Source organism: Crocodylus siamensis, chromosome 14 (assembly GCF_052110815.1).
Source record: "Crocodylus siamensis isolate JL-2025a chromosome 14, ASM5211081v1, whole genome shotgun sequence".
Lineage (NCBI taxonomy): Eukaryota > Metazoa > Chordata > Crocodylia > Crocodylidae > Crocodylus > Crocodylus siamensis.
In genome coordinates this window covers 15,384,780-15,412,270 of record NC_143408.1, presented here as the reverse complement: position 1 = coordinate 15,412,270, position 27,491 = coordinate 15,384,780, and the positions used below count along the sequence as shown (strand labels likewise).

General features: G+C 45.9%; 1 protein-coding gene across 1 annotated transcript; it reads left to right on the top strand.

Moving 5' to 3' along the window:
• Positions 1-976: 976 nt before the first annotated feature.
• Positions 977-27,491, top strand: STT3A (STT3 oligosaccharyltransferase complex catalytic subunit A). Its single transcript, XM_090027015.1, has 18 exons — positions 977-1,055; positions 2,777-2,902; positions 3,912-3,972; positions 4,983-5,104; positions 6,632-6,777; positions 8,614-8,704; positions 10,303-10,409; positions 12,742-12,906; positions 15,126-15,306; positions 15,810-15,965; positions 17,043-17,134; positions 18,033-18,188; positions 18,486-18,674; positions 20,904-21,020; positions 21,251-21,353; positions 24,941-25,129; positions 25,886-26,001; positions 27,233-27,491. Exons 2-18 carry the CDS (start codon positions 2,815-2,817, stop codon positions 27,269-27,271), a joined length of 2,118 nt encoding a protein of 705 aa, XP_089883141.1. The 5' UTR covers positions 977-1,055; positions 2,777-2,814; the 3' UTR covers positions 27,272-27,491.

Sequence of the window (27,491 nt, the reverse complement as noted above, 5' to 3'; positions counted from 1 at the left end):
ACCACCACAATCAGGCAGGTGATTCCCCCTGCTGTGCAAACCCCTCCTGTCCTGCTGCCACCGAAGTGCAGGCAATTGCCAGCCCACTCTGCTGCAGGCGGTTTTGGCTCCCTTGCCCCCAACCACTGACAAGCGTCCCTTCCTGGTGCTGTTGTGTCCTGCTGAGCTGCCCGACCCCAGAGACCCCCGGCTGTGGCTGTGCCTGCTGCTGCAGTGAGAGCAATGAAGGCAGCGGCAGCCAGGCCGGAGCCCAGGGCTGTGCGCCAGCCCCTCGCCGGCTGGCAGGTGGGCTCTGTTAATTCTTGCGAATTGGCAAGTCCGCAGTGCTGCCTCCACGTAATATTAGGGCATCTCGCGGCCGAGTGGAAGGAGCTGCTGCTCCAAGATGCGCCCACGTTCACGGGACTGATCCCAACCACAGCCCCGACACGGATGCCTTTTGGGCCGGGGTGCTAAGGCGGGAGTCCAGGGACGGGTCTGTCTGTGGATGCGTTTGCTGGTATCTTTTCTAGTTCGTTTTCGTACGCGCTGCTCCACGATGCTTCTGCGAATCCGGAAGCTCGGGACAGAGGCCCTGTGCTGGGAAGAGGTCAGAAAAGCCGTCCGGCCGCCGCAGCCGGAGCCGGGTCCGGCCGGCGCCAGCCGCAGGGCCTCGACGCTGACAGCACCCGCCCCGGGTGCTCACCGCCCTAGCCCCGCCCCCGATCACGTGACGCTGGGCCCCGCCCCCTGCCGTCCCGAATCCGGACCGACACGTCACTGCTCACCTCTCAACCAAACTCCGCACTCTTGAGGCTGTTTCCCCCCACTTAAATTTTCACCAATCGGAGGCCACCGCAGGCACGCAAGTCCCGCCCACGACCGGCTGAGGGGCAGGCCCTGCAGCCATTGAGGGCCGGTCTGGCTGTTCGCATTGCCGCAGCAGCAGAGGGGCACCGGTCTGGGCCAATGGAGTGTGCTGAGGGGCGGAGCCAGCCCGGGGCTGGGCGGGGCGGCAGCAGGGGTGAGTGCGCGGAGCGGATGGCTGAGGGAGCGGGGCTGAGAGCGGCTGCCAGGTGAGGGCGGCAGGGCCCGCGGGGGCTCGGGCCCTTTTGCGCTGCAGCGGCGCGGGCCGGGCCGGCTACGGGGGCTCCGCTCGGCGCTGCGGAGATCCGGTGCAGCGGCGGCCCGGGCCCGGTGCTGGGAGCCGGGGCGGGGCCCCTGGGAGCGGCCCTGCGCGGGGCCGGGTGCGCGGGGGGTTGCTGTCTGCCGCCTCCGGGCGCGCGGAGCGGTGGTCTCTGTCCCCGGACGCGAGCGCCGCGTCTCACGCCCGGGGCTGAGGCCGGGCTCGTGCCGCGTGTGGATGCGGCACAAGCTCTGACGCGAGTTGTATCTTGGTGGTCTCGTCCGGCCTGGGCCCCCCGCACGACTCGCTGGGGATCTCGGCCATGCGGGCTGGCAGCTGTCTGGCCCTGAACATTGACCCCGTAGCAAACGGCAGGGGGAAAACCGGCCCTTGCTTAGAGACGTGGTAGCAAAACCAGCCGGTCATCTGCCACGTGCAAAGAGTCTCTGGCACCAGTTTCACTTCCCACTCTCCAGTCACAAATCTGTTGGTGGCTTGTCTGTCCATAAAAACATCATCGGGGGAGGTCGACTTGAAATGGGTTGACTGCGCTGCTCTGCGCTAGGCAACTCCTGAGTTTGTAATCAAGGTTATGGTGTAAAACAGGGCTGTCCAACTTGTGGGCCACTCACTGCCCAGGTGGTCCCCAGGCTCCTCCCCCAGGGGTGCGGCAGTCCAGGCCCCTCCCACCCTGTTGCCTCCCCCTCCAGCCATGTGCCCAGCACAGGCCCTTTGGGTCCTTCCCTTGTCAAAGAAGCAGCGCAGGTGTCCCAGAGCCCTGCCTTGCCCTGCCCATTAGAGCAGAGACCCCATAGTAGGAGCAATAGGGGCAGCAGCAAGCATGCAGGGTGATGTTAACACCCCTGACCCCCATGGGCTGCATGAGTCCTGCAGCCCATCTGTTAGACAGCCTTGGTATAAAACATCCTTTCAGGTGACCCTTATACATCTCAGGGAAGAAAAAGGGCATGGACTCACTGTGTGTGTTGTGTTCTTCATATATTCTTTGCCAGTCCCATTGAAAGCTCGGGAGGAGTTTCATGCCAGGGAGTGCTTGAGGCATATTTTTTTTTTTTTACTAGTAAATACTTGTATAGAATATATATTTACATGGTTCTTTATGCACAGAAAAACGGACACATCCTTTGCCCCCACAGAACGTGTGGTCTAAGGCAAGGGAAGTGCAAGACTAGATTCAGGACAGTTGATCAGATGAGAGGATTGTGGGTAATGAGGGACTGGTTAAGTATTAAAGATGAATTTGGAGAGAGTGTGAGAGGAGATGCCTGCTTAGCTGAGAATGGGGCAAAGGTCTCAGGCCTGAATCAAGCATGGTAGAAAGCAGGAGCCTGATCTGCCAGGGAGAGGAAGAGAATGAGATCTAAAGGGATCTGTGGTTAGTCTGAATCAGATTTTGTAGGAGACAGGCACCAGTGAAAGCTTTCAGAGTAGGTAATACACAGAGCTAAGAGTAAGGAAGACTGGCATTGTGGACAGCCTGTGTATGGCAGAAATGGAGGGCATTGCGATATGGTACTGTCCCAGTCTTTGGAATCCCTATTTGATTGTACACTTACTTCCTCCTTTAGTGGGGTTCTGAAGGGAATTAGAGATGCTGCTTTTGGGTACAAATTATCTTGCTCCTGACTTATCTCTTCTGTTCTCTTTTAGGTATTTATGCATCATCCATTGCTGCCTTTGATGTGAAAATGACCAAGTTAGGGTTTCTTCGCCTGTCCTATGAGAAACAGGACACGCTGCTTAAACTCCTCATCCTGTCTATGGCAGCTGTGCTGTGTAAGTCTGAGCCCCAAATTCAACTATCCACATGCTCTAAAGAGTCCCTGAATGCTGCTAGCCCTCCACAATATTCTGCACTTGTTAGGATAGTGCAGCTCTAAATTATGTTTAGAATAGCACTGGAGGAAAAACTTAATGTCTTTAATACATAGAACTTTGATAAATAACATCTCACTATCTCTGCCCCACAGTCAGTGACCATCTCTCTTGTCAGTCATTCCCAGCCAAGAAACTAATAAATACAGTTTCTCTGGGGGCACCCTGCATTTCCACAGGCTTTAAGCCAGTAGTCTCCAGGTTTTTTAAGTACCAGATCACTGTAAATTAAAGTGTAACCCAGGATCTACCATGTGCCACCAACGCCTCCCTTCCTTCCCCTTCTCCACCCTGCACAGCAGTTCAGTCTGTGGCAGAGGTAAAGGCAGGAGGGGCAGATTGAGTCCTCTTCGGTGAGGGAGGCAGTGGGGCAGGGGGCGCTCCAGCTGGGTCAGGTGGTGGGAGGATTGGAGCCCAGGCGGCTCGTTCAGGCACATAGGGGCTCCCAATGCTGTACGCATGCTGGCGGAGGCATGGGGGGGCATGTTTCCCTAGCCCAATCTGTGTGCGGAGTGGATGCAGCTGCTGCTGTGCACTGGGCTTTGCATGCCAAGCCCTGCTGCAGTTGCTTCGGGAGAGGCATGACACCACGTGCATCTTGCCGCCAGGCGGGCAAGGGGTGCAGCTCAGCCCAGCAGCGCAATGCACAGAGCATTGCACCACTCCCAGAGCAGCTGCAGCTCTGTATCTCAGTCTGGGGCAGGGCCAAATGCATGTGTGCACACACAAATTCAGCCCTCCCAGGCTGAGATCGACTGTCAGAGGCTCCGTGATCAACCAGTTGATTGGGATGGACTGGTTGGTGGCTACTGCTTTAAGCTATCATTTTATAAAGAAACTGAGTTGGATATAGTTTCCTTTGCTGTATAAATACTTTGCATTGATTCTTTCTTCTGCCTGTGTATTGCAGCTTTCTCCACTAGACTCTTCTCTGTTCTAAGATTTGAAAGTGTCATCCATGAATTTGATCCGTAAGTATTCTCCCTGAGTGTTACAGGCCTTTTTCTTATATAGAATTCAGAGGTCACTCTGCTTTCAGGTTTACGTTGCCCTTCTATAGTGTTGTGTTTCAGATGCTGGGAAAACTTCCTGGCACTGAAGGTGGGGGATTCAGCATATACCCTTCATTAAATGTCTTCGGAAGCACTCATTTCCCAAAATCCAGCAGTTCCTGCAGGCGCATGGTGCTGATTTAGATGGGATTAAACTAAATGGGTAGTTTTGACATCTGTGGCTATCAGCAGGAGTTATCTAAACCTGAAGAGAATGGACAAAGGACCCTCCAAAATACACTAAAATACCATAGATAATAACGCTCTAAGTCCCTCTTGCAAGTGTGACACTCAGGGCACTGAGTTCCTATTGGTTAATTTATGATGATCTGATGATTACCTTCAAGGTTTACCTATAAAACTAGTTGGTGGCAGCACACATGCCCTGAGGGAGTGGTGGGGAGGGCTACCACAGCAGAGGTTTAGAGCAGTTCAGAGAAACTGGAATAAAGAAATGAGGACTCTTATGACATATTTACTGCAGGGTTGGGAGTCACCCTGGATGCTGCTGGTGATTCTTTCTGGCTTTGCTATTTCTATGGTGTCATAATAAAAATAGGCTGTAACTTTACAGTCAGTTCTCAACAGCCTGGAGACACAGGGATTGGAGCTGCTTTATTCCTCTTTTCAGAAAATGTACTGACAGCTGTTCAGCCATAAGCATCTAACTTTGTGTCATTAGCTTAAAATCTGAATCAAAGTAAAGAAATGGCCAGTGCTCCTTGTGTCTAATGCTTGGTGCATTTGCACATGAATCGATTAAGGCTTTTATCCTGACAGAAAGCAGCTTAGCACTCAAACTTGCACTCATCTGCCAAAGCTGGCAGTATTTCCTAATATGCTCGTTAGTTAAAGGCTGAGTAGCAGTAAACAGTCAGCATTTCCCATGTTCAAACTGCAGAGATGCTCAACAAATCTTGTTATCGCAGGTATTTTAACTACCGCACAACACGGTTTCTGGCAGAAGAAGGCTTCTACAAATTCCATAACTGGTTTGATGACAGAGCCTGGTACCCTTTGGGCAGGATCATTGGTGGAACCATATACCCAGGTAAACCAGGATGTGTGTGTGTGTGGGGGGGAGGTGGTACAGAGATTCTGTAATTCAGTCTCAATTCTTGAGATTTATTTCTTAATCTGGTAAATCCTTTTCTCTAGCCGTGTGAACTTTGTGACAGAACAGTTACAAAATGGAAGACGCATCTAATTTAACTCAATCTCGTGTAATGCAGGGTGTTCATACTAGCTGCATTGCTGACAGTCCTGAAGAAATAATTAAGAATAAACAAATTGATTAATAGTGTAGTAACCAACTGAGCTAGTGTCTGATAGACTTTGGTATTTCACATACTTTTAGCTGAGTGGAGCATAAGCATTCTTCATCGAGGACAAGGTAGAGGCAGACTTGTGTTCCAGTCTCCAATTGGATTCTGTACAGTAGCAGGCAGATGCTCTTTGTTGTACATGCATCATAGTGCCTGTGTCCCTTTCAGTGCTGGTATTGGATATTAAGCAGTTCCAGTTATCTGTTAAACTCCACACTAGGTGAGCTTCCCTTTGTGTTCTCTTTGGTAATGGCAAAGAGGCAGTTAGCTGTGTTAATATGAAGTCAGGCAGGACAGGGTGGCATGCAGAATCATAGAAAATTAGGGTTTGAAGGGATCTCAGGAGGTCATCTAGTCCAACCCCCTGCTCAAAGCAGGACCATCCCCCAACTAGATCATTCCAGCCAAAGTGTTGCCTGGCTGGGTTTTGAAAAACTCCAAGGATGGAGTATCTACCACCATCTCTCTGGGTAACCCGTTCCAGTGTTTTTACTGCCTTCCTAGTGAGAAAATTCTTCCTAATATCTAACTTAAACTTCCCTTGCTACAGCTTGAGACCATTGCTTCATTATAGATTAAAGCTTTTGCCTTTCTGAATGAGTTAAGATTTAAATTGCCACCCTCGCCTGCTTGCTACCTGGAAATAGTGAAATGAAAATCTGTGAGTTAATACCCGATATGGGCTTTCATAATTCCAAGTAAGCCCCAAGGTTGGCACTTAAATGAATTACATTTTTTTCCATTAGGATTGCAGAGTGCTTCAGTTAGTGCTTCAGTTTCTACAGAGTGAGACTTCAACGTAGAGCTGCTGTCTGGTTCATCTGAGGCCAGGGAGAATGTACATCTAAGTTATTCTGTGTCTGGAGCCAAGTTGAGATAGGGGCTTTTAAAGGGGCTACACTAGTTTCACTGTTGTCCCTTTAAAACTAACTAGCATCCTCTTGGCTCAGGGAAGTTCCATAGATGTTCCGTTTTTCCCTTCTCCCCATGAAAGCTTTGATCTCTGGAAGCTTTTGGATGTCCCTGAGACCAGCAGACATTAGGTGGGGCAGTGTAAGTAAGTTGTTAAATTGCAGTAACAAGTGAAAAATTTGGTTAAATTATTTAATTTGATGGTTTCTCTCTAAACTGATTTACAGCACTTAAGTTGTCCATTTTTAAAAGTCTTGACTGTGTGCTGTTCTTAATGAAATATAGAAAACATGTTACTAGCAAATCAGTAATCCCTCCCTGACACAATCTCTCTGCCACAGGTTTAATGATCACATCAGCAGCAATTTACCATGTTCTACACTTCTTCCATGTTACCATTGACATCCGAAATGTCTGCGTTTTCCTGGCTCCCCTTTTCTCTTCCTTCACCACCATAGTAACTTATCACCTCACCAAAGAGCTCAAGGTAAAGAGTGAATCTGAACACAGAGGGTAGATTTGGTGACTTTTTTTTTTTATAGGAGGCAGGTGCTGTACTTGTTGCTGTCTGGTATACATGTATTTCAGAACATCAGTGCCAAGTTGAGACTTAGAGCTTGCCAAAACATAGAAATTGTTTCATAGAAGTTCTTGAAATTTGTTTTTCTTATTTTACAAATCAGGCAGTACTTTGATCTACTAATATGTTCAATCTGAACAAAATGTCTCTGGTTTGTAACAAAATAGTTTTATTCTTCAGCAAGAAAATTAGCCCTGTGTAGTAATTAGGATATTGAAAACAGGTGCTCCTAATGAAATTTTTTTCCAAGCTAATCCAAAGATATTGATTATTGGCGTGAAGCATAATGGCCTGATTATGTACAAGAAGTCAGGGTAAGTGACCTGGGTGGTCCCTTCTGGCCTCAAGACTCCTGTGAAACTGTGTTAGCTCATGCATTGCTGTTAATATGTTAGAAAGTAATATAAATAAAACTATGAAAGTGAAAAAGTCACTTTATCTTGACAGCAGTTCAGTCAGTTTCAGGTTTTTTCCCGTCAGATATTTTAATAACAGTTGTCTCTGATGTCATGGGGGAAAAAACCTGCTTGGAAACTTTTCATCAGAGTGTCACTGATGAAAAACTCAGTAGAGCTGGCTAATATTTTTCTCTTTTTTCTTCGCCAACGTGTCTGTTAGTTCACGTATTGATTTGTTTGTTTGTTTACAAGTCAGATTAATCCTGCAGTTTGGTGTTTTTATTTGGCCTTAATTTCAGAATGTTTTTGTTAAATCTGTGTATTTTGGGATGGGCTTCTAACTGACTTCCACCAGAAAACCCTGCTGTTTTAATTTGTTCTGCAGTGATCTCTGAATATATGGTCCTGGGGTAGCCAGTCAGGTAGCAACTGTGAGAGCATGTCAAGATTAAAATGTAGCAGCAGTCCCCAGTTGTGGATAGGGTTTGTGACTGTTGCATTATTTTGAGCCTACATACCCTGTTATTGGCCTGGGTTTCCCGCTAAGCTTGATTTCCTTGCCCTTTTTCTTTATGTTTATAGTGGAAAATGGGGCCAAAGCCTCAGCTTGTCCTAAAGTTGAGGATCAAATGATTGGCATGGCTTGTAATCACAGTGCAATGTGTTTGAGCCAGTGCCAGGTCACCTTAATCTGCACAAGCTATTACATTATGCTTTTGGTCTTGAGTGTCTAGCTTTTATTTTCCTACCAAAGTTGCTTTGCAAAGTGATGCAAACAAATGAGGGGCAAAGTCTTTTATGTTACTTGTTTGGCTTATTCAAATGTTTATTGGTTTAAAGAGAGTGGCCCTGGTGTCAGAGCTCAGACTGTTGCACTGGCTAGAGAAGAATCGTTGGCCAGCCTAATGTTCCTTCCCTAGTTCTGTGGCAGCCAGCCAGCTCCTTTAAGGACTTTCTGCCTCTCTTCAGCGTCTTGCATACGTAATGAAGGCAGCATCAGGAGCCTAGTTAGATGCAGCCAATGTTCTGAACTTGAGCATGTCATATTCAGAAGCTTGTTCTCTAGGCTGTGTTTCAGGTTATTGGGGGGCAGAAGCATTTAGTTGTCACTCTACACCCAGTACACAGAAGCTTCATTTCTTATTCCCCTGAAGCTGAAGGCAGATCTCTGATGGACACTAGAGGGAGAAAAATATGAGGAATTCTCCCCAGGGCTCCTGAAGCTGAGAATTATTCTCTGCCATGCAGAGGTTCTTCCTTGTGTTAATTGTATTGTATATGTCTGAAAAATCTCTCTTAAGACTGATGTGGTCTAGTTTTCTTTCTAACTGTGTGTGCTTCCCAGGATGCAGGGGCAGGACTTCTTGCTGCTGCCATGATTGCTGTGGTGCCTGGTTACATCTCTCGTTCTGTTGCCGGCTCTTATGATAATGAAGGTGAGGTTTGCAGGATTCCTTAAATGGGATTTTTGTAGATGGATGGCAACCCTTAAAGAGCCACTCTGTGCTGAAAAGCGCCTAGCAAATGAAGTGGGAACACCATTCTCAGTGATTTGCAAGTAGATAAATACCAATCAGCAAATAAAAACCACTCTGCTTGGAAATGGCCTCTCTCCTGCCCAGCCAGCATGTTTTATTATCCAGCTGAGATGGTAGATCGGTCTCTGAAGAGACCTTTTGTTTCTCTCTTTTGCACAGTTATATCATATTGTACATTCAAACCATTTACGTTTCAGTTTGGTTGGTTACAAGGTAACCATATGAGACAAAAATGGGATTTTGGCAGTTCCACAGCCTGTATTTAGGATTTGCAACTCCCCCAGGTCTGCTTGTGCTTGTACCTAGCATCTGGTAACGGTTCTGCAGATGGGATGGAAACAATTTTGTCTAGGATAGAATAGAATAAAACTTGGTCTTTTGTAGCTATATTAGCCTTTGAGGGGCTACCAAGGGTCAACATGTTAAGCAAAGTTAGCAGATGAGTCATGGAGATAGCAGATATGTAGAGTAAGAAAAAAACACTAAATTAAACTTGGTAGGGTTGACAAAGGTTTTCTGAGGTCCAGGGCTATATAAAAAATGACATGTTATCAACCCAAATAGTCGTTTTAGCACAGTTGAGGCAGTGGAACACAACAGTAGCAGTTTGTAGCTGCTTATAAAATGTATCTTGGTTATTTTGTTTTAATCTTTTTGATAACTTAAGAGTAGTACATGTTGCTTATTTGTGATTGGTTTGACACAAGCTAATCCTAGGCTTTTAGGAAGTAATGTATTAGTTTGGAAAGAACAAAGCATTTGAAACTAGGAACACCATCGTTAATTTGGCTCTTCTGGATTGCTTTTTCCTGGGGCATGTCCCATAAACTGCTGGTGCCTCGCTTCCCTACCTGTAAAATGAAGGTAGCAACTTTTTAATGGTTCTTTGCAAACATTAATTTTCATAACAGCTTCTTGTGAAATGAGAAATACTGTTAAGAAACATCATTTCCTGTAAATATCCATTAATGTGTCTGATTTGATCTGACTGTAGAGTTGCAGAATTTTATTTTATTGTTTTGGACTGATCTCATTTGTTGTAGCACATATATGCACTTGGGCAGTCTCCACAGCAAGACCATTTCAATTAAGAAGGTGTGTGCTTTGACAAAAATGACAATTGCCAGCTGACTTAGTATTAACCAAGCATACTTAACCCCCCCCACTGGTGTCCCATGAGTCCACTTTATAGTGCCTGTAGAGCTATAGGAGCTGCAGAGTTTTAGTAACTGTCCATTTCTAAATATATATGTGGAAGAATGTTCTCTAAAAGTGTTGTGGTAAAAATGAATCTTCAGTGGTAGGACAACTCTTATGAAAACCCCATGCACTGGGTGCCATCTCTGCTTTAGATAGGATTGTTGGGCTGTTTTTTTTCCCCTTGTAATTCAGTATTTCCTATTAGGAGTTTGTCCTATCTGTGCAGAAATGTTATTTGACATTTCATAGGAAATGTCCTCATAGACTGTCCAGCCTGATCTCTCTGTGTTGCTTAGGTATTGCCATATTCTGCATGCTGTTAACCTATTACATGTGGATCAAAGCAGTGAAGACTGGTTCCATTTACTGGGCGGCCATGTGTGCCCTTGCCTATTTCTACATGGTAAGTGCCTATGTTTTCCTAATGTCTTGGCTTCTTTGTCCCCACATAGCAGGATTTGGTTGGTTTTCGTTTGTGTTTTGTTTTGTTTTGTTTCATTAAAATCGAGAGGCCCTCTCGGGTGCCATTTTGTGACCCTTTGACTTTTAGCTTTCTGTACCTAAAATGATGAGGGAAAGGATGACAAGGACATAATTTACAACCCGTTTTTAACTATAGCAAGCATTAAACAGCATAAGGCTATCTAAATGGCAGGAAGAGAGGTTGAATGGAGCCACATATGATCAGTGTTCCATTCAACTTCCATGAATACTGTAACAGATTAGCTGCTAATCGCTTCCAGTATTATGTCATACTGTTTGTGTAGTAAATGTCAGCTGTGGCCATGTTCATAATAACAAAGCTAGCGTGAGAGCCGCATCAAAAGCTTTTGTCTGTTTTCCTCTAAGTTCAGTGCTGAAGATCTCATTTAATCTTGTAGATTAAAGGCAGTTTCAAATGTTAATTGGCAGAAAAGAAGTTGTTTGGAATTGGGACAGCCCCATGATACGTTCTCTTCTTTCTGTTGGGCAATAATAAATAAAAAGAAGGGGTGTACCAATGGAGATATTTGGGGACAAATAGCAGTAGCTGATTTTTAAGGAGGCATATTGTTAAATACCAATCCAATTTCTGATACTAGCCGGCAGCTTGAAGAACTGTATGCAGCTGGTAACTCTGGTGTGGTGGAGGGGGAAGAGAAGGGGTGTAGAGGGGGGGCAGATCAAAGCCCCTGCAGTGAGGGAGGAGTGAGGCTGGATCAAGTGCTGCCCAGCCAGGGCAGGATGGAGCCATGGATAGTCTGGGGGTGCAGAGTGAGGGGTGGGGGCTGCTGTCATTGTGCACCACTCATCCAGGAGCCACTGGTCTGGCAGCTCGTCTGGCACTCGCCTGTTCATCTGGCAGGGCATGGGGGGGTGGGGCATGTGCCCCTGGATCTGCACAGGGCGGGGCGGGATGGGGCTGTGCCAAACTCTTCCCAGTGGGGCGAGGCTGGGCTCAGGGTGGGTGGCAGCAGCACTGGGACAGGGGGTGGGAATTTGGGTGGCTATGGCAAATTTTGCGGTGGCTGTGGCCCACGCCCCATCCCCCCCGTTCCAGCGCCACTGACACCTGCACTGAGCTCGGCTCTGCCTCACTGTGAAGAGCTTGGTGCAGCCCTGGTCCCATGCAGATCTGGTCCCATGCAGATCTGGGGGCACGTCTCCCCTGTGCCCTCCCGGATGAGCAGTGGGAGCGGTGGTGGGAGCTGCTGGATGAGTGGGCAAGTGCCAGACAAGCCGCTGGACCAGTGGCTGCTGGATGAGTGGCACATAGTGGAGGGAACCACCTCCCTCCCCACACCACTCAGACAAACTGTGTGGCTCCATCCCACACCTACCCTGCCCTGGCTGGGTAGCCCCAGCCCCACTCCCCCTTCCCCGTGGGGGTCTTGATCTGCTCCGCCCACACCTCTTCCCCTCCCCCCCCACCCCCCTTTCCACCACACCAGACTTACTAGCTGCACTCAGCTCTCCAAGCTGCCCAGCTGTGCTCCTTGCTACCTACATGCTATGCTGAAGCTGCGCCCATGCATGGGCCATTTGTTGGCCAAATTATTGACTGTATCAGGCCAATTTCCGATGCAGACAATTTTCTTTTTATCAGTGCTAATCCGATATTGGACTGATGTATCAGTGCACCTCTAATAAGAAGACAACAGTAATGTTTGCTGCAGACCTACTGAAAGAAATGGTTATCTAGCTGTACCCAAAGCCAAAGAAAGACTTTAGCTCTCCATTGTCTGAAGCCAGCAAAGAAGTCTGCTGAATGTTGAGAGTGCCGCTGCTGAGCTAGCAAAGAGAACTAGCATCAAAATGAGAACTGTAGGTGGGTGAAAGTAGTTGGAAAAAAGTTCTTAGCAAGCTTTTGGGCACAAGTTTTCAGGCTCAGTCCCCTTTCTTCAGGCTTAGGGAGTCTCTGCTGTTCTGAGGCTCTGTGAAACTTTCCCTGCTTCACTGGGAAGAGCATGGTACATCCCCGGTCCATGAAAGAAACTGCAGTTTTTACTCGCTTTGAATTTCACATTATTAGCTCTACCTAAAATGGGACTTTTCCTGTGTATTTGGGCAGGATGCTTCAGTTATTGCTTCCATCACATTTACCACTGTTTCTATAAGAGGGATAGTAACTCCTCTGCCTTAGAGTACTTGTGTCTGTTTTTCCTTTCACAGAAGTGAGGGGTTTGTTTCTAAAACACTGGCTTCTCTTCATCTTGTTCTCATGATAAACCTGTTCTTTTCTTCCTTTTGGCCAGGTTTCCTCCTGGGGTGGTTACGTATTCCTGATCAACTTGATCCCTCTGCATGTCCTTGTGCTGATGCTGACAGGGCGCTTTTCCCACAGGATCTATGTCGCCTACTGTACGGTGTACTGCCTAGGGACCATCCTGTCTATGCAGATCTCCTTTGTTGGCTTCCAGGTAAGAGAACCAAGTGAAGCAGTGGGAAAGATCATGACTTAGTGGTTAGAGCAGGAGAACTATGGTTGACTGACTTCTTTTACGGGCTCTGCCACGAATTTGCTTCTGAATTTAGTGTAGATGCTTTGCTTCTCTGTTCCTTTGTGTTTTATTTGTAACAGGGCTGATGAAACTTTGCAAAGCTTTTTAAATCACGTAAAAATCCACTATTACGCATGTGGTCTGGATCGCTTATTTTTTTTCCAGGTTGCTTTGTATTAAGAAGACAACAGTGCCAAATAATTGAAGTCAGGCAGCTTGGTCCAGGAAGAGTTGTTTTCTAGTTCTGTTTCTGTTATGTTCATTCCGTTTGTGATCTTAAGCATGTCACTTGCAGCCAGTTTTTTAAAAGGAATTTTAAAGATTTTTAAATTTATTCAGGTGCCTAAATTACTTTTGAAATCAACCACCTCTTCAAAACAAGTTATTAGTGGAAAAGGAATTAGTATGATGAGCAGAGATCTGCGTTTTCTGTTTGCTGTAAAAATACATGGATTTTCTCCTTTAAAAGCTGGCAGAGTTCCAGCCTGCAAGGGGTTGCTTGGGGCTTGGGCGAATGGGACGTGGACAACCACAGGCAGGGGCCGCCATATGCATATGTACCTGCACACATTCATGTGGCAGTCAGGCAGTGTGGTGGAGAGCATCTTCCTGCAGGTAAGTCTATGCAAGGGGATGACATGGGTGATGTATCGAGGGGGGCATGAGAGGGCCAAATGCCCCACCAGAATTGTGGCCCCACAGTGGGCATGAGGTGCTGTGGTTTATCTAGACTGGTATGGGCAGGAGCTGCCTTCATGGCCCAGCGGGCAGGACAGTAAGACTCGTTGCCACTGCCAGGACACACACGCCAGCCACGCTGCCAGCAGCCTGAGGAGTAAAGGACTAGAGAGGGGATAAGGGGTGCGCTGCCCTTGCCTCCTCCCACCACCATGACTTGGCCACCAGCACTCCCACTCCCCTCAGGGTGCAGCTCTACCTTGGCGGGAAGGTGGGGTGGGGGCAGCACAAGCAGTCTGAGGGGAGCAGTGGCGGCAGCAGTAGCTGGGCCATGTTGGCAGGGTAGAGCCACAGCTCAACATGTGAGCAGCTGGTGGCAGGAAGAGGTGAGGGCATTGCAACCGCCTGCCCCCTCCCCCGGTCCATTACTCCTTGTGCTGCTGGCGGTATGGCTTTTGCAGAGGTCCCAGTGATGGCGGAAAAGTCTGGCTGCCCTATTCCACTGTAGCACCCTGGCTTCTGTCTGCTGGGCCATGGAGACAGCTCCTGCCTGTGCTGGTTCAGCTAGGTTGCAGTCCTGCACCCTGTTGTGAGTGCACAAATCTGGGGGGCATGAGCCCCCCCATGCCCTCCCTCAATGCATCATTTATGGTCAGGCACCGCCCCCCACACACACACTCCCATGCCTTGCCCTACACACACTTGGAGGGCTGGGGGCAGATGGTAGCAAGTCTGGAGTGAGGGGCACCAGCAGGGCCAGGGGGCTGTGGGTTGGGAGTTAAGAGCACCAGCAGAGCTGGGGGAGCCTGTAGCTTGGGAATGAGGGGCACTGGGAGGGCTGTGGGGGCTAGGAGGCTGTGGGTCAGGAGTGAGGGGCTGTTCAGCTCTGCAAAGCGGCAGAGGGATAGCCACAGCTGGACCTGCATCCTGATGAGCAAATGGAGCAGGGGGAGCTCTGATTTTCCATGATAAAACTAAATCAAATGCCTAAATATAGGTATTTAGAATTTATTTTATTGTAATGATTAAAGCACTGGTAGGCTTCCAAGTTGTTTTAAAATTGTAAGTATATCAATAAAACATTGTGTTCAACTGATACTTGTATATGTAGTGGCATTTTGTGTTAATCATGGAAAAACACAGAATTTGGGGTTTTAATCAGAGAATTTTGGATTTTTTTTAAACAGAGAAAACAGAGAAAACCAGGATTCCCAATGATAAGAGCTTTAACTGTGGCTCCTGAATTTAATTGCCTCTGGGGATTTCTAAGAGTCTTAATCTTCAATTATTTTTTGTAAGAAAGTGACTCATCCCACCTATGTGTTGTGTCTTTTGTGCCAAAGGGAAGGCACCTGTGATTCCCATGAGTGTGCTGCTGGAGGATAAATTGAAATGCACAGTGAATCTGACCCAGAGTGGCTGGTACCCTCCATATCTGATTCCACCTTCTCTTCTTTCAGCCTGTTCTGTCATCTGAGCACATGGCTGCTCTTGGGGTCTTTGGCTTGTGTCAGATCCATGCCTTTGTGGACTACCTGCGCAGCAAGTTGAACCCCCAGCAGTTTGAGATTCTCTTCAGGAGTGTGATCTCCCTGGTTGGATTTGTTCTTCTTACAATAGGAGCTGTGCTGATGTTGACAGGTATATTGAGATCTGTGGTAAGCTGCATTCTTGATGATTAAAGCACATCTAATTTCCAGTTTGCTTTCTTTGCCTTTGTTTTGGAGAGCAACAGTATGATCAAATATAACTCATCTTTGAATGAACAAAAGAAAAATTGCATTTTTTATAATTTACAAACCTGCATGGAGAACGCATGTCTACTTTGAGAACAGCACTTAAATAATCATCTCTTCCACTGGAAACTGAATATTTTTGATGAACAATCAAAGTAAAACCATAAAAATGATATAAAGAACTCTGTGCTTACTGTTCCTTTTGAGGGTTGAGAACTGCACTTTTAAAGCAATTTTAAAAGCTAACCATTATGAATTTACTATATTGATAGTACTGCACATAGAGCAGATGAATTTGCATTTGTGAAATAAAATTTTAGTTCCTACATACATTTCTTCTGTAGGAGCACTTGCTGGAGTCACAGACCAGTTTACACTGGAAATGTGAATTTCTCTCTCTCCTATCAGGGAAAATATCTCCTTGGACCGGTCGTTTCTACTCCCTGTTGGATCCTTCCTATGCAAAGAATAACATTCCCATCATTGCTTCAGTTTCTGAGCACCAGCCCACCACATGGTCTTCCTATTATTTTGATTTACAGCTACTTGTTTTCATGTTTCCAGGTGAGTTTGGTACATTCATTTATGCTCGAACCAACTACTTGCAGGTAAATCTGTTCAGTTTGTAAACATTTAAATATTGCTGTACAAAATCCTAAGGAAAGTTCCCTGTCCTTCTCACTGGGCAGAAGCCAGAAAAGGGCACCATTATACTAAAAGCCAATATTCTTGTACTCCTTCAGGAGAGTAGGAAATTGTATTGTATTCTACACCAGGTAGGGTTACTCTTTATAGAGTCCTTTGCAAGATTTAGCAGTGCCCACCTGCTTGGCATGGTCACCTACAGGGAACATATTATACTCCTTTTAAGCCATGCTGTTCACTTCTTCTTACAGTTTTAATGTATGGCATTTTATCTGAACTATTATGAGTGACAGTCTTTTGTCTGATGGATAAGACATGGCATGAGACTCAGGACTCAGTGCTGACAGTGCTTTGCTCTGAGATTCTGAATAAATCATTTCCCCTCTCTGATAACATTTGCATACCTGGTAAAGTGTTTTGAAAGCTATGGATGGAAAGCAGTAGGGAGGGTCTTCCCATGAGCTGCTCTGATAGATAAGGTTCCCCCAGAGGCATTTGCTCTCAGTACTTAGATGGGCACACTTGAGGTTAATTGGTGCTAATACCTTGAATTATACCCCAACATTACAGGAAGCTTGTGTATTATGCAGAATTCTGTAGTCTAGTATGCTTCTTACACAGGAACCCAATAAATGAATTACAGTATTCATTACAGGGACAGTAAAATGCCCCACTTATTTGAATGCTAGTATGGCCAATGACCTATGCCTGTGTTTCTTTGTCATATGGCTTTTAAGTCCAGCATCTGTTCAATCTGTGTTGTGCTGACAGACTAATCCATTATAAGTCTGCAACTCCTTGCAGGACTTGACCACCATTGCCCCTTTCCTGGCACTTGTTTCCTCTGCACTAATGCATCGAACTGATTTTTATTGTGATAACAAAAGATATGTTATTCTGAAGTAGACCATTTGTAATGTTCTGCTTTGACCTTCAGTTTGTTTAATGTAATGTCTTTCCAGTCTGGGTGTTGACCTGTGTCTCCCTCTTTTACAGTTGGCCTCTACTACTGTTTCAGTAATCTGTCAGATGCCCGTATTTTTATCATAATGTATGGTGTGACCAGCATGTACTTCTCTGCTGTGATGGTGAGAGCTGCTGCCTGCTGAGGAGTGAAAATCTGCCATCATGGGACTTGAATACTTGGGCTTGGGAAAAACGGGTAGAAAGAGGAAATGGGTAACACAGACCACTAGGAGAGCTATTTCCAGCTCTGTTACTCACTCACTGGGGGTCATAACTTTCTGTGTTCTGAACTCTCCCAGCATCCAGTGGCCATAATCTTATACATATGAGTTGACTGAAACATTCATAGTATTTCCTGCATTTTCAACCACATTTATGTATCCATCTGTATATGGTTGTGAAGCCTTGTTAAGAAAAGCAGCTTTGCAAGATTTGTAATAGGTTGGACTGTCGTTCATCTTTATTGCCATTACTGCTGGGGATGGACAGATTTTGGGAGAGACTAATGAATGCTGTTTCCAATCTTGCTCCTGGGTTATACAGCTTGGCTGTGTTATCTATGTAGTCAGTATAAGCTAACTGCAAAGGACTTGCCTATTCGAACAGTAGCTTCTTGTTAACAAGTAGTTCACAATTCTGTTGTACCATATTGTACTCCAGGTGGGAACTGAATCTTGTAAATGAAACCACTCGTTCTTAGCTATAGTGCAACTTTACTGAAGGCTCCAGAACTGATGTTGAATCAGAATATTTTTCTGTGACTTTCGTGAAGTTCAGGGATTTCATGGCAGTTAACAGAGGGGTCAGCAGGGTGGTCAGTTCCTGCCCACTGGGGAAACCGTCTTAATGCCTCATGCTCAAGAGGCTGTTGTTGAGTTCAGAATAGTTGCTTGTCTGAAGAATCACTGCATCACTGGGATGTTAAATTCTTCAGCAGTTTTTCAGTTCTTTGTTTACACTGTACTCTGCTAGTAGTTACTTATGTGTGATCAGGTATTAAATGCCTACTGTCTTCACCAGGTGCGTCTCATGTTGGTGCTGGCCCCAGTTATGTGCATTCTGTCTGGCATTGGAGTTTCTCAGGTGCTGTCCACTTATATGAAGAACCTGGATATCAGCCGACCAGACAAGAAAACCAAAAAACAACAAGACTCTACTTATCCCATTAAAAATGAAGTAAGTTCCCATGCATGATTAAGACCCAGGTTTAAAACAGAGGCCAGACTCAAACTTCCAAGGGGCAAGCATTACTTCAAGGGTCTGGGGGTAGGAGACTGCTAGTAATGTAAGAATGTCCTTTAGAGCTATGAAATAGCAGACAGAGGGGGAAAAAGGTCTTGTTTTCTTAGCATAGGTCTCTTAGTATATGTGAGCCCTGCATTTGGGTTGAAAAGGGCTTCTTATAAAGGGAGGTTGATATCTTTCAGAATAACGTTTCTGAAACACGTTTTTGATTGCTTTCTGCTTCCCTAGGTTGCCAGTGGCATGATCCTGGTCATGGCTTTCTTCTTGATCACCTACACTTTCCATTCAACCTGGGTGACCAGTGAGGCCTATTCCTCACCTTCTATAGTGCTATCTGCTCGCGGTGGGGATGGTAGCAGGATCATCTTTGATGACTTCAGAGAGGCTTATTATTGGTTGCGCCACAATACACCGGAGGTAAACTTTAGTAGGGTTTCTGCTTACATCAATGGTTCTCAAACTTTAAATTCAAGGCGACTCTCATTAGATTTGCTTTTACTTTTCACTCATTTTTGGACTACAGAAAAATAATAGAGCAATTCTTCTGTTGCAAAGAACTCGGGCCATGACAAGTCAGAATGTTTTTAACACTGTGCATTCCTATTTGAAATCTCTGGGTTTGTTGTGAATCATGTTTGCACACCAAATTGTGCTAATGCTGTGTGGCATCCCTCAACAACCCTGGAAGGATCTCAGGGTACCCCAGGGTACTGTATTCCCAAGGCACCCTGGTTGAGAATCACTGGTTTGTATAAGTGAAATAATTTCTCTGGAATCAGTTTTAGGTGAAACAAGAAGCCTTAAATCCTAAGGACTGACAGGACTACTGCAATATCTTTTGTTAAGGAATGGTATCAGAAATTAGGTCTAAAATATAAGATTACTAGGCTACATTAGACTTGCTTTCAAAAAGGCCTGAAGGCTTTGGGCGTGCTCTGATTTAGGGATAGGATGGTCTCAACTCTAAATGTTCTGAGTCAGAAATATGTACAGAATTGAACCTATTCCAAATGAGCCATGTTTTTTAATCCTCCCTGGTGCTGTTTGTCTGGGATGCCCAGGCATACTCCAGTCGTTGGAGCTTGTAACTTGGAGTTGGGAATCTTGGGTTCTCTTTCCCCTTGAAGTCATTCATCTAATCTGTGCCTTAATTGCTTAATCTATAAAACTAAGTTATTTGCAAAACTCCCTTTCAGGAGACTGCAGGGAGTAATTGTTAAGTAAATATCTGTAAAGTTCTGTGACAGTCTGGTATAAAAGATACCGTATGAGTTATTACTCTGTGAATGGAGGATGGAGTTGCACTAAGGTCCTGTCTCACAGGTCCCTGGAGTCAGTACTCAGATGTTGGTATGCTGCCTTATCTGAAAGTTATAGTTGTGTGACACAGGCTGAACACTGTTAGATTCCCACTGTTTTCAAAGTCAGCTCCTTAGAAGAAGCTTTTGGGCCTTAAGAGTTTTCTTCACTGCTTGAGGAAAGACTTGCTTCTCCCTATTGTTTAGAATCACTTGGGAAATGGAGATTCTTTATTGAACTATTCGTTGCACATAGACTCTGCCACAAAGGAGTTTGTGGCCACTGGGCACATGGGGTTGCTGGCCTTGACTTCTGTGGGGCAACCAGCTTTGCAAAAGAGGTTAGGAAGATGTAGGTCATTTATTGGATTTCCTAACTTTACCACTGAATAGTTTTGAACTCCTCCCAGCATATAGAGCTTATTGACTAGCCTGCATGGTTGAGATGCGTCTTGTGAGCATGAAGTTTTCAGTTCCAATAAAAAGTACTGTTTTAAATTGGACCTATCCAGCACAGTTCTTGGTAGTTTTATTGCACAGAACACAAGATCAGAAGTGACCTGCATTCCTGGTCTCTGGAGGAGTTGTTTGAATGCTCTCAGACTTTTGAAAACAACACGTTGGCAGTTTGCTGCGTGACTAATTCAGAAGCTTGTTATGTTCAACCTGAGTGCAAAGGAAAGAGAAGTGTTGGAGGGCTGTGTTATAACTGAAGTTGCCTGCGTAGCTTAAAATAAACTGTAGTATAACCAGAATTATGTTATAGCCTGAGTCTTCCCAGCCAAATATGTTTGTAATAGATCTTGGTTCAGTCTGTAGATTAGAATGCTGATGATATCAACTCAGCTGTGTGTGGATGGCTCTTGGGCCTCAGACTTTGAGCCCAAAGGAATATCATCAGTCAGTGCATTTCTGAACTTCTTCTTCATTATAAACAGGCCTTGCTAGGCAGCTTCCAGTTAGTTGCATTTTCACCCTCTTTGTAAATTATGAAATGGAAGTGAGGCCTGGAAGAAAATGCCATGCAGTCCCATATATAGAAGTTGGTCAGTTTGCTGCAGAACGGAGCTATTTGGGAGCTACCTCTTTTTCTGTCTTGGCTTTGGTTTGCTGGCAGAAAAGACTACCTGTCCAGCTTTCTTCTCAGAACAAACTGGGTCAACTTTAGTGAACATTATAGCATTGCATAAAAATGTGTGCTCCTGTAATCTGCCGAGCTCAACAGATTTGGGGCGTCTTATAAGACCTACCTACTAACTGTGTTGTAATGAGGAATGGGACAAAACTTCTTTCACAGCATTGGTTGAAAACAGACTGTACTGATTGACCTTTTTGTATTTGAATGCAGGATGCAAAGGTCATGTCTTGGTGGGATTATGGGTATCAGATAACAGCCATGGCCAACAGGACAATTCTGGTAGACAACAACACTTGGAATAATACGCATATCTCCCGAGTTGGGCAGGTAGGTGCAACTACTTCTTGGTCCCAGAACTTTTCCTCCAGTATTCCAGAAAAACTTATGTGGAGGAAGATGCATTCTTCTTGGGTCCTGGAAATAAAAGGAAGTTCTCATTCAAGCAGTTTGTTCTTATTAAGGACTAGGGTGGTTTCAAGTTGCAATCCATATACCAACACAACAGAGCAACTCTGGGTTTAATGGCTGTCACTTGACTGACTTTGTATTTCGTTAAGGCAATGGCATCCACTGAAGAGAGAGCCTATGAGATCATGAGGGAGCTGGATGTCAGTTATGTGTTGGTAATATTTGGAGGCCTCACTGGATATTCCTCAGATGGTAAGGACATCATCCAAAATACTTGTTTTTCCTACTCCTCCTACAATCAGATTCCTGCTTGCTAACTCATTCCACTGTCCCAGTAGCTTCTTGGATGAATCATCCATATTCCTGTGCTGTGGTAGTTCTGTTTTCTTCTTACAGATATGGGTAGTTGTAGGTTATGCATTCCACTGCTACACTATGACCATGGTAGAGCTGGCTGGAGTTACTACAGTTGCTGAATATATTCTGTCTAAGGAGTACAGAATGGCCAGCCCCAAGTTCCTTTCTAAAAGGGAGAATTTATATTGGAAGAATCACTTATAAAGTTAGTGAATCCCAACACACAAAGTAGAATGGGCAGCCAGGTTACAAGTTCTACTTGGCTTGTGGAATGGAGACTCAGTGTGGGGATGAGCAGGTTATGTGATCAGGCCAGGCTGAAGTGTTGGGGAGTGCTTGTGCGGTGCTGAATAATGAAAGGATGTCTAGAGAATATTGCCAATTGAAACAAATACTTTCTCTTGAGACTTTGGCATGGCTGTTAGAAACAAAATTTGATTGTCACACCAGGTGATAAAGCCAACATATTTAACGATTTCTTTGCCTCCATCTTCCTGAGCAGGGACTGGAACAGCCACCCCCCTGCTAGGCCCCCCTCAGGCCCCAGGGGAGGCACACCTGGGGCAAGGGTTAGTGAGGAACTAGTTAGGGAGCTTCTAGAGGGACTGGATGTGTTCAAGTCAGCCAGTCCGGACGATCTCCACCCTAGAGTACTAAAGGAATTGGCTGAGGTCATTGCAGGACCCCTGGCACGGCTTTACGAGCACTCGTGGTGCTCTGGTGTGGTGCCAGAGGACTGGAAGAGGGCCAGCATGGTTCCCATCTTCAAAAAGGGGAAGAAGGAGGACCCGGGAAACTATAGGCCAGTTAGTCTTATGTCGATCCTAGGCAAGCTGTTCGAGAAAATTATTCTGGCACACATCCATGAGGGGTCAGCAGGGGATTTCATGCTTAGGGGCAACCAACATGGGTTCATCAGTGGCAGGTCCTGTCAGACCAACCTGGTGGCCTTCTACGACCAGGTCACCAAATCCTTAGATGCAGGGGTAGCAGTGGACATAGTCTTCCTAGACTTTCGGAAGGCCTTCGACACTGTCTCTCACCCTGTTCTCATTAAGAAACTGGGGGATTGTGGTGTTGACACCCACACAGTCAATTGGGTTGCCAAGGCTGGAGGGCAGCACCCAGAGAGTGGTGGTGGATGGGTCGTTTTGAGCCTGGAGGGATGTGGGCAGTGGGGTTCTGCAGGGCTCTGTCCTCGGGCCCGCAGTGTTCAACATCTTCATCAGTGACTTGGACGAGGGGGTAAAAAGCACCCTGTTCAAATTTGTTGATAACACTAAGGTGTGGGAGGATGTGGGCACTCTAGAAGGGAGCAATAGGCTACAATCGGACCTAGACAGGTTACAGGGGTGGGCGGATGAGAACAGGATGGGATTCAACACTGACAAATACAAAGTGATGCACCTGGGGAGGAACAACCGTCACCATACCTACAGGCTGGGGAACTCCCTTCTTGTCAGTGCAGAGGCAGAAAAGGATCTTGGAGTCGTCATTGACTCCAAGATGAACATGGGCCGGCAGTGTGGGGAAGCAGTCAGGAAGGCCAACTGCACCTTGTCATGCATCCACAGATGCATCTCGAGCAGGTCCAAGGAGGTGATCCTCCCCCTCTATGCGGCACTGGTCAGGCTGCAGCTGGAGTACTGCGTCCAGTTCTGGGCGCTGCACTTCATGAGTGATGTGGACAGCATGGAGAGGGTCCAGAGGAGGGCCACTCACATAATCGGGGGGCAGCAGGACAGGCCCTATGAGGAGAGGCAATGGGACCTGAACCTGTTCAGCCTCTAGAAGAGAAGGCTGAGGGGGGATCTAGTGGCCTGTTACAAACTAGTTGGGGGGGATCAGCAGGCACTGGGGAAATCCCTGTTCCCCTGAGCACTGCCAGGAGTGACCAGGAATAACGGTCACAAGCTGGAAGAGGGTGGATTTAGGCTAGATATCAGGAGGCGCTACTTTACGGTCAGGGCAGCTAGGATCTGGAACCAACTTCCAAGAGAAGTGGTGCTGGCCCCTACCCTGGGGGTCTTTAAGAGGAGGTTAGATGAACACCTTGCTGGTGTCGTTTGACCCCAGTAATCTTTCCTGCCATGGCAGGGGGTCGGACTAGATGATCTACTTGGGTCCCTTCCGACCCCAGAAACTATGAAACTATGAAAACCAATTCTTTCTCTGCTAGGAGTGAGAGCAAACCTGCATCTTTATTAGCAATACCCTCAGGAGAAGAACTTAATGTTTCTGTAAGATTTATTATAGACATATGTGGCTATTACCTGACAGTCTTCAGGATAATGGATGAGGAGCAGGTGCTCAAAAGGTGGTTGCTTAGTTTGGGTGGCAGATGAAGCATGAGGCCAGATGCCAGGGAGCACTGGGTGTGTCTACACATCCATTAGATCTGGGAGCTGTTTATTTGCAAGTAAATGCTGCCAGGCAGGTGTCTACATGTGCAGGGAAGTGGGAGCAGACTTGCTGCTAATAGCAATAAACTGCTTCTGCTTCCTGGGGCCCTGCAGTGGATGCCTGCCTCCAACAGGGGGAGCTCTAGGCTCCCTTTCATAGTTGCTAGTCCAAGAGCTGGTGGGGAGCCCTGGGCCAGGAGACAGCTGCCTCCTGGCCAGGGCTGGGACATCCTCAGGGAGGGCTACTGCCAGGGCAGGGACAATGTCCTCCTGCCCCAGTAGTAGGGAGCTCCTGGGCCAAGTTCTCCCGTTGGGAACTCAGGATTTAGAAAGAGCTGCAGGGGTGGGGCAGGTCCCAGATCCTGTCCTGATCTGCTGGTGGGGCAGCTAGCAGTGAGCCCCTGGCTGGGTGGGGAATCCTCACCCAGCTGAGGCCTTGCTACACAAGCACTACTGTGCAGTAACTAACTGCAAGTAAATTTTGCTACTCGCATTTGCAGGTAGCAGATTTTCTTCTGATTTAGAGCCGTTTACTGCGCAGTAAGTGTGCGCACATTTACTGCACAGTAAAGCATCTCGTGTAGACGCACCCACTGAGTACTAGTTTCTGTGTTGCCTGTTACTTCTTGTATTCCTGGACAATAATCCTTACACTGTTTCTGTTGCCTTACTTGTAGCCCTGTCTCCTCTGGGGTGGTGGAGTTCAATGTGTTTAATTACTCATACAACACTTAAGGAAATATTGCCATATAAGTGCTGCTGCTTTGCTCACTAAGGACATTGTACAGTTATAGGAGACTGAACCATTTGTAGCAACTTGTTCCCACACCCAGATCTGTTAGAGCCTCACTCCCAGCTGAAACTGCATATAGATGGTTCAGTTGTCAGTGAAATAACAGCATATATGAGATCTGAGACATGCAGCTGTGTAAATTTTTTTGCCAGATGTTGTCCCCTGTCTGGCAGAGGCCTGTAGTCTGGACAGTGTTCCTCTTGAATGCCAGACTTGGGTGCTTTAACTGGTTGCTGGAAATGAGAGCAAATGTTTTTACACCTCACACTGTCTCCTTGCTCCTTTAGATATCAACAAGTTCCTGTGGATGGTGCGAATTGGTGGGAGCACAGACACTGGGAAGCACATAAAGGAACACGATTACTACACACCGACTGGAGAGTTCCGTGTCGATAGGGAGGGTTCCCCTGTGCTGCTCAACTGCCTTATGTATAAGATGTGCTACTACCGCTTTGGGCAGGTCTACACTGAAGCCAGTAAGTAGCAGTGGTCTTTATGTTGGTATTGCAAAAAGAGCACCTGGAATTTGTCTTGAGACTAAAGCAGAGAACACAGATATCCTGACATTTAAGGTTCATTTAAGGTTTTTTGTGACATTGTGTGCTTGCAGTATGGCTTTGGACAAATTGCTTTTCCCTTCCTCCTTCACTGCAGTCTTTAAAATGGAGATGATGTTGACCTGTCCTCTGGGGATAAGGAAAGGGGGCCTTATTCCAGCATCTTTCAGCAGTGTGAAGTTCTCTCTCAAATTTGTGCTGAAATGTGAATTGCTGGCAGGCTCCTTACTTTACTGGAAGGCTTTAGCCATTTTGGCCGCCCTGTATTGTATGGCTGCCTCCCACTAAAACATGTTGATACCTAACACCACACAGTTTAAGATGCAGTTGGACACTTTCTCCACAAACAACATGAAACAATAACCTTTCTCACTTACCTTGGTGCTCTCCTTCCCCTTTTCTGGTATACTGCACCAGGCCTGCTATTTACTAATAAAATCGTGATTTATTTATTTAAAATGCGGGGTACAGACAGTGAACATGCTACTCTGTTTGGAGTGCAGTCACCTGGGGAAGGAGGAGGGAGATTGGGTAGTTCATATTCCAAATTCATTCTGTGCCTCTTGGGTTTTGAGAGTCCTTTGGAAAGTATCTTCAATTGGGTTGGAGGGGCCTATGCTATTTCTGTGGAAATAGGGCCTCTGAAGTCTCTGATCACTCTTTCATTCTCTCTAGAGCGCCCACCAGGTTACGACAGAGTGAGAAATGCTGAGATTGGAAATAAAGACTTTGAGCTTGACGTCCTGGAAGAGGCCTATACTACAGAGCACTGGCTAGTCCGAATATACAAAGTAAGCAAACAATAGGGGCTACCATCTGCCTCTTAAGAGAGAATAGTTGGGGTATTCCTAATATCCTGGGATACTGCCATCTCAAAGATCCTTCACTGAGATTTTTTTTTCTTCCAAGTAAAGTGTGGAGTTAAGTTTTAGAAATGAATTTAGGATATTGATCAAGGTTACCACAGACATTGCATTAACTTGACCTAGAAAGGAGTCTAGTTTGAAGTCTGGGCTAGTAATATTTTAGGAAGCACCTTGTTTCTGTACCTGTCTCTTTGGACCATTGTATAAGGTATGCATTGTTTTGACCAGACTTCGTTATTTGTTGCTTGCACAGACAGCTTTCGGAGGGCAAGTTACTTTGCAGCTCACCAGATGGCTGTGAAGGTTGAAGCTGCATAGGTTGAATCAAAAATCAAACTTCTGCCACCTCAACTATACCAAAAGAAGCAAGTAAATGCAGACAGTGGAATTAGCTTTAACTCTTTAATCTGTACAGATTTGACTAGTTTTGTGTCTGATCACATCATACCTTTTCTGGAATAGCAAATAGTGTTTTGCCCTTTGGGCTCATGCTGCCTTAGCATATAATGCAGTGGGGAGAACGCAGAGACAAGAGATCTAGTCTTTTCCTGACTGATAGATTTGCTGCATGATCTAGGTCAAGCTGTTCACACAGTGCATCCATTTCTTTATCTGTGAAATGGAGTTGCCACTGATGTCTCTGTTACCAAGTATACCTGCTTCCCCTCTCGTTGGTACATGAGAACTACAAAAGTGCAAAGTGCCTCTGTTCCAAAGTCTGCAGAGAATTATGTATGGTTAAATATAATGTTCATCACAACACTCTTTTAAATTAGAAAAGTTGAAATATGTCTTTCATGCAATTAGTTCTGCCCAGTCCAAACCAGTGGAACACATCTGAAGTACATCATAAGATGAGTGAAATTATCTCTCCTCTCTCATCTGAGCTCTCTATCACTAGGGTAATTTATGACACCTCTGAAAAGACAGGAAAACAAAGTGGAATGACTTAGCCCTTTTGTATAGCTTGTGACTGCAAAGCACTAGTACGCAAGGATTAAAGAACATGGCTTTGAATATTAACTGTTTAAGACGGAATGAAAAGAAAAAACTAACTTATGATCAGGGATGTCTAGGGAAACTCTTTCAAAAAGTATTTTCCTTTGTTAATTCTGAGAAATTCTGAAGAAAGCTTAAATAACTTATTGTTTTGCAGGTAAAGGACTTGGATAATCGTGGACTGTCAAGAACATAGATTTGCCTTCAGCTTTAAGGAAATCGCACTGAGTCTTTGCCTGTGAAGCAAGTTTTTTTTATACAGTTTATAAGTGCAAGGAGTTGGATTAACTGCCCATGAAGTTCTGCCGTCATGCGTACAGTCCATATTAGATGGAATGATTTTTATAAATATGAACCAGTTACCAAATCAGAAATAATGGCTTTATGGTGGGTGATTAAAGGGGAGTTTAAAACAA

Coding starts and splice junctions, on each gene's coding strand:
- STT3A (XM_090027015.1), top strand. CDS start 2,815: ATGACCAAGTTAGGGTTTCTTCGCCTGTCCTATGAGAAACAGGACACG. Junction 2,903..3,911: donor GTCTATGGCAGCTGTGCTGT/GTAAGTCTGAGC, acceptor TGTGTATTGCAG/CTTTCTCCACTAGACTCTTC. Junction 15,966..17,042: donor ACTTGTTTTCATGTTTCCAG/GTGAGTTTGGTA, acceptor CCTCTTTTACAG/TTGGCCTCTACTACTGTTTC.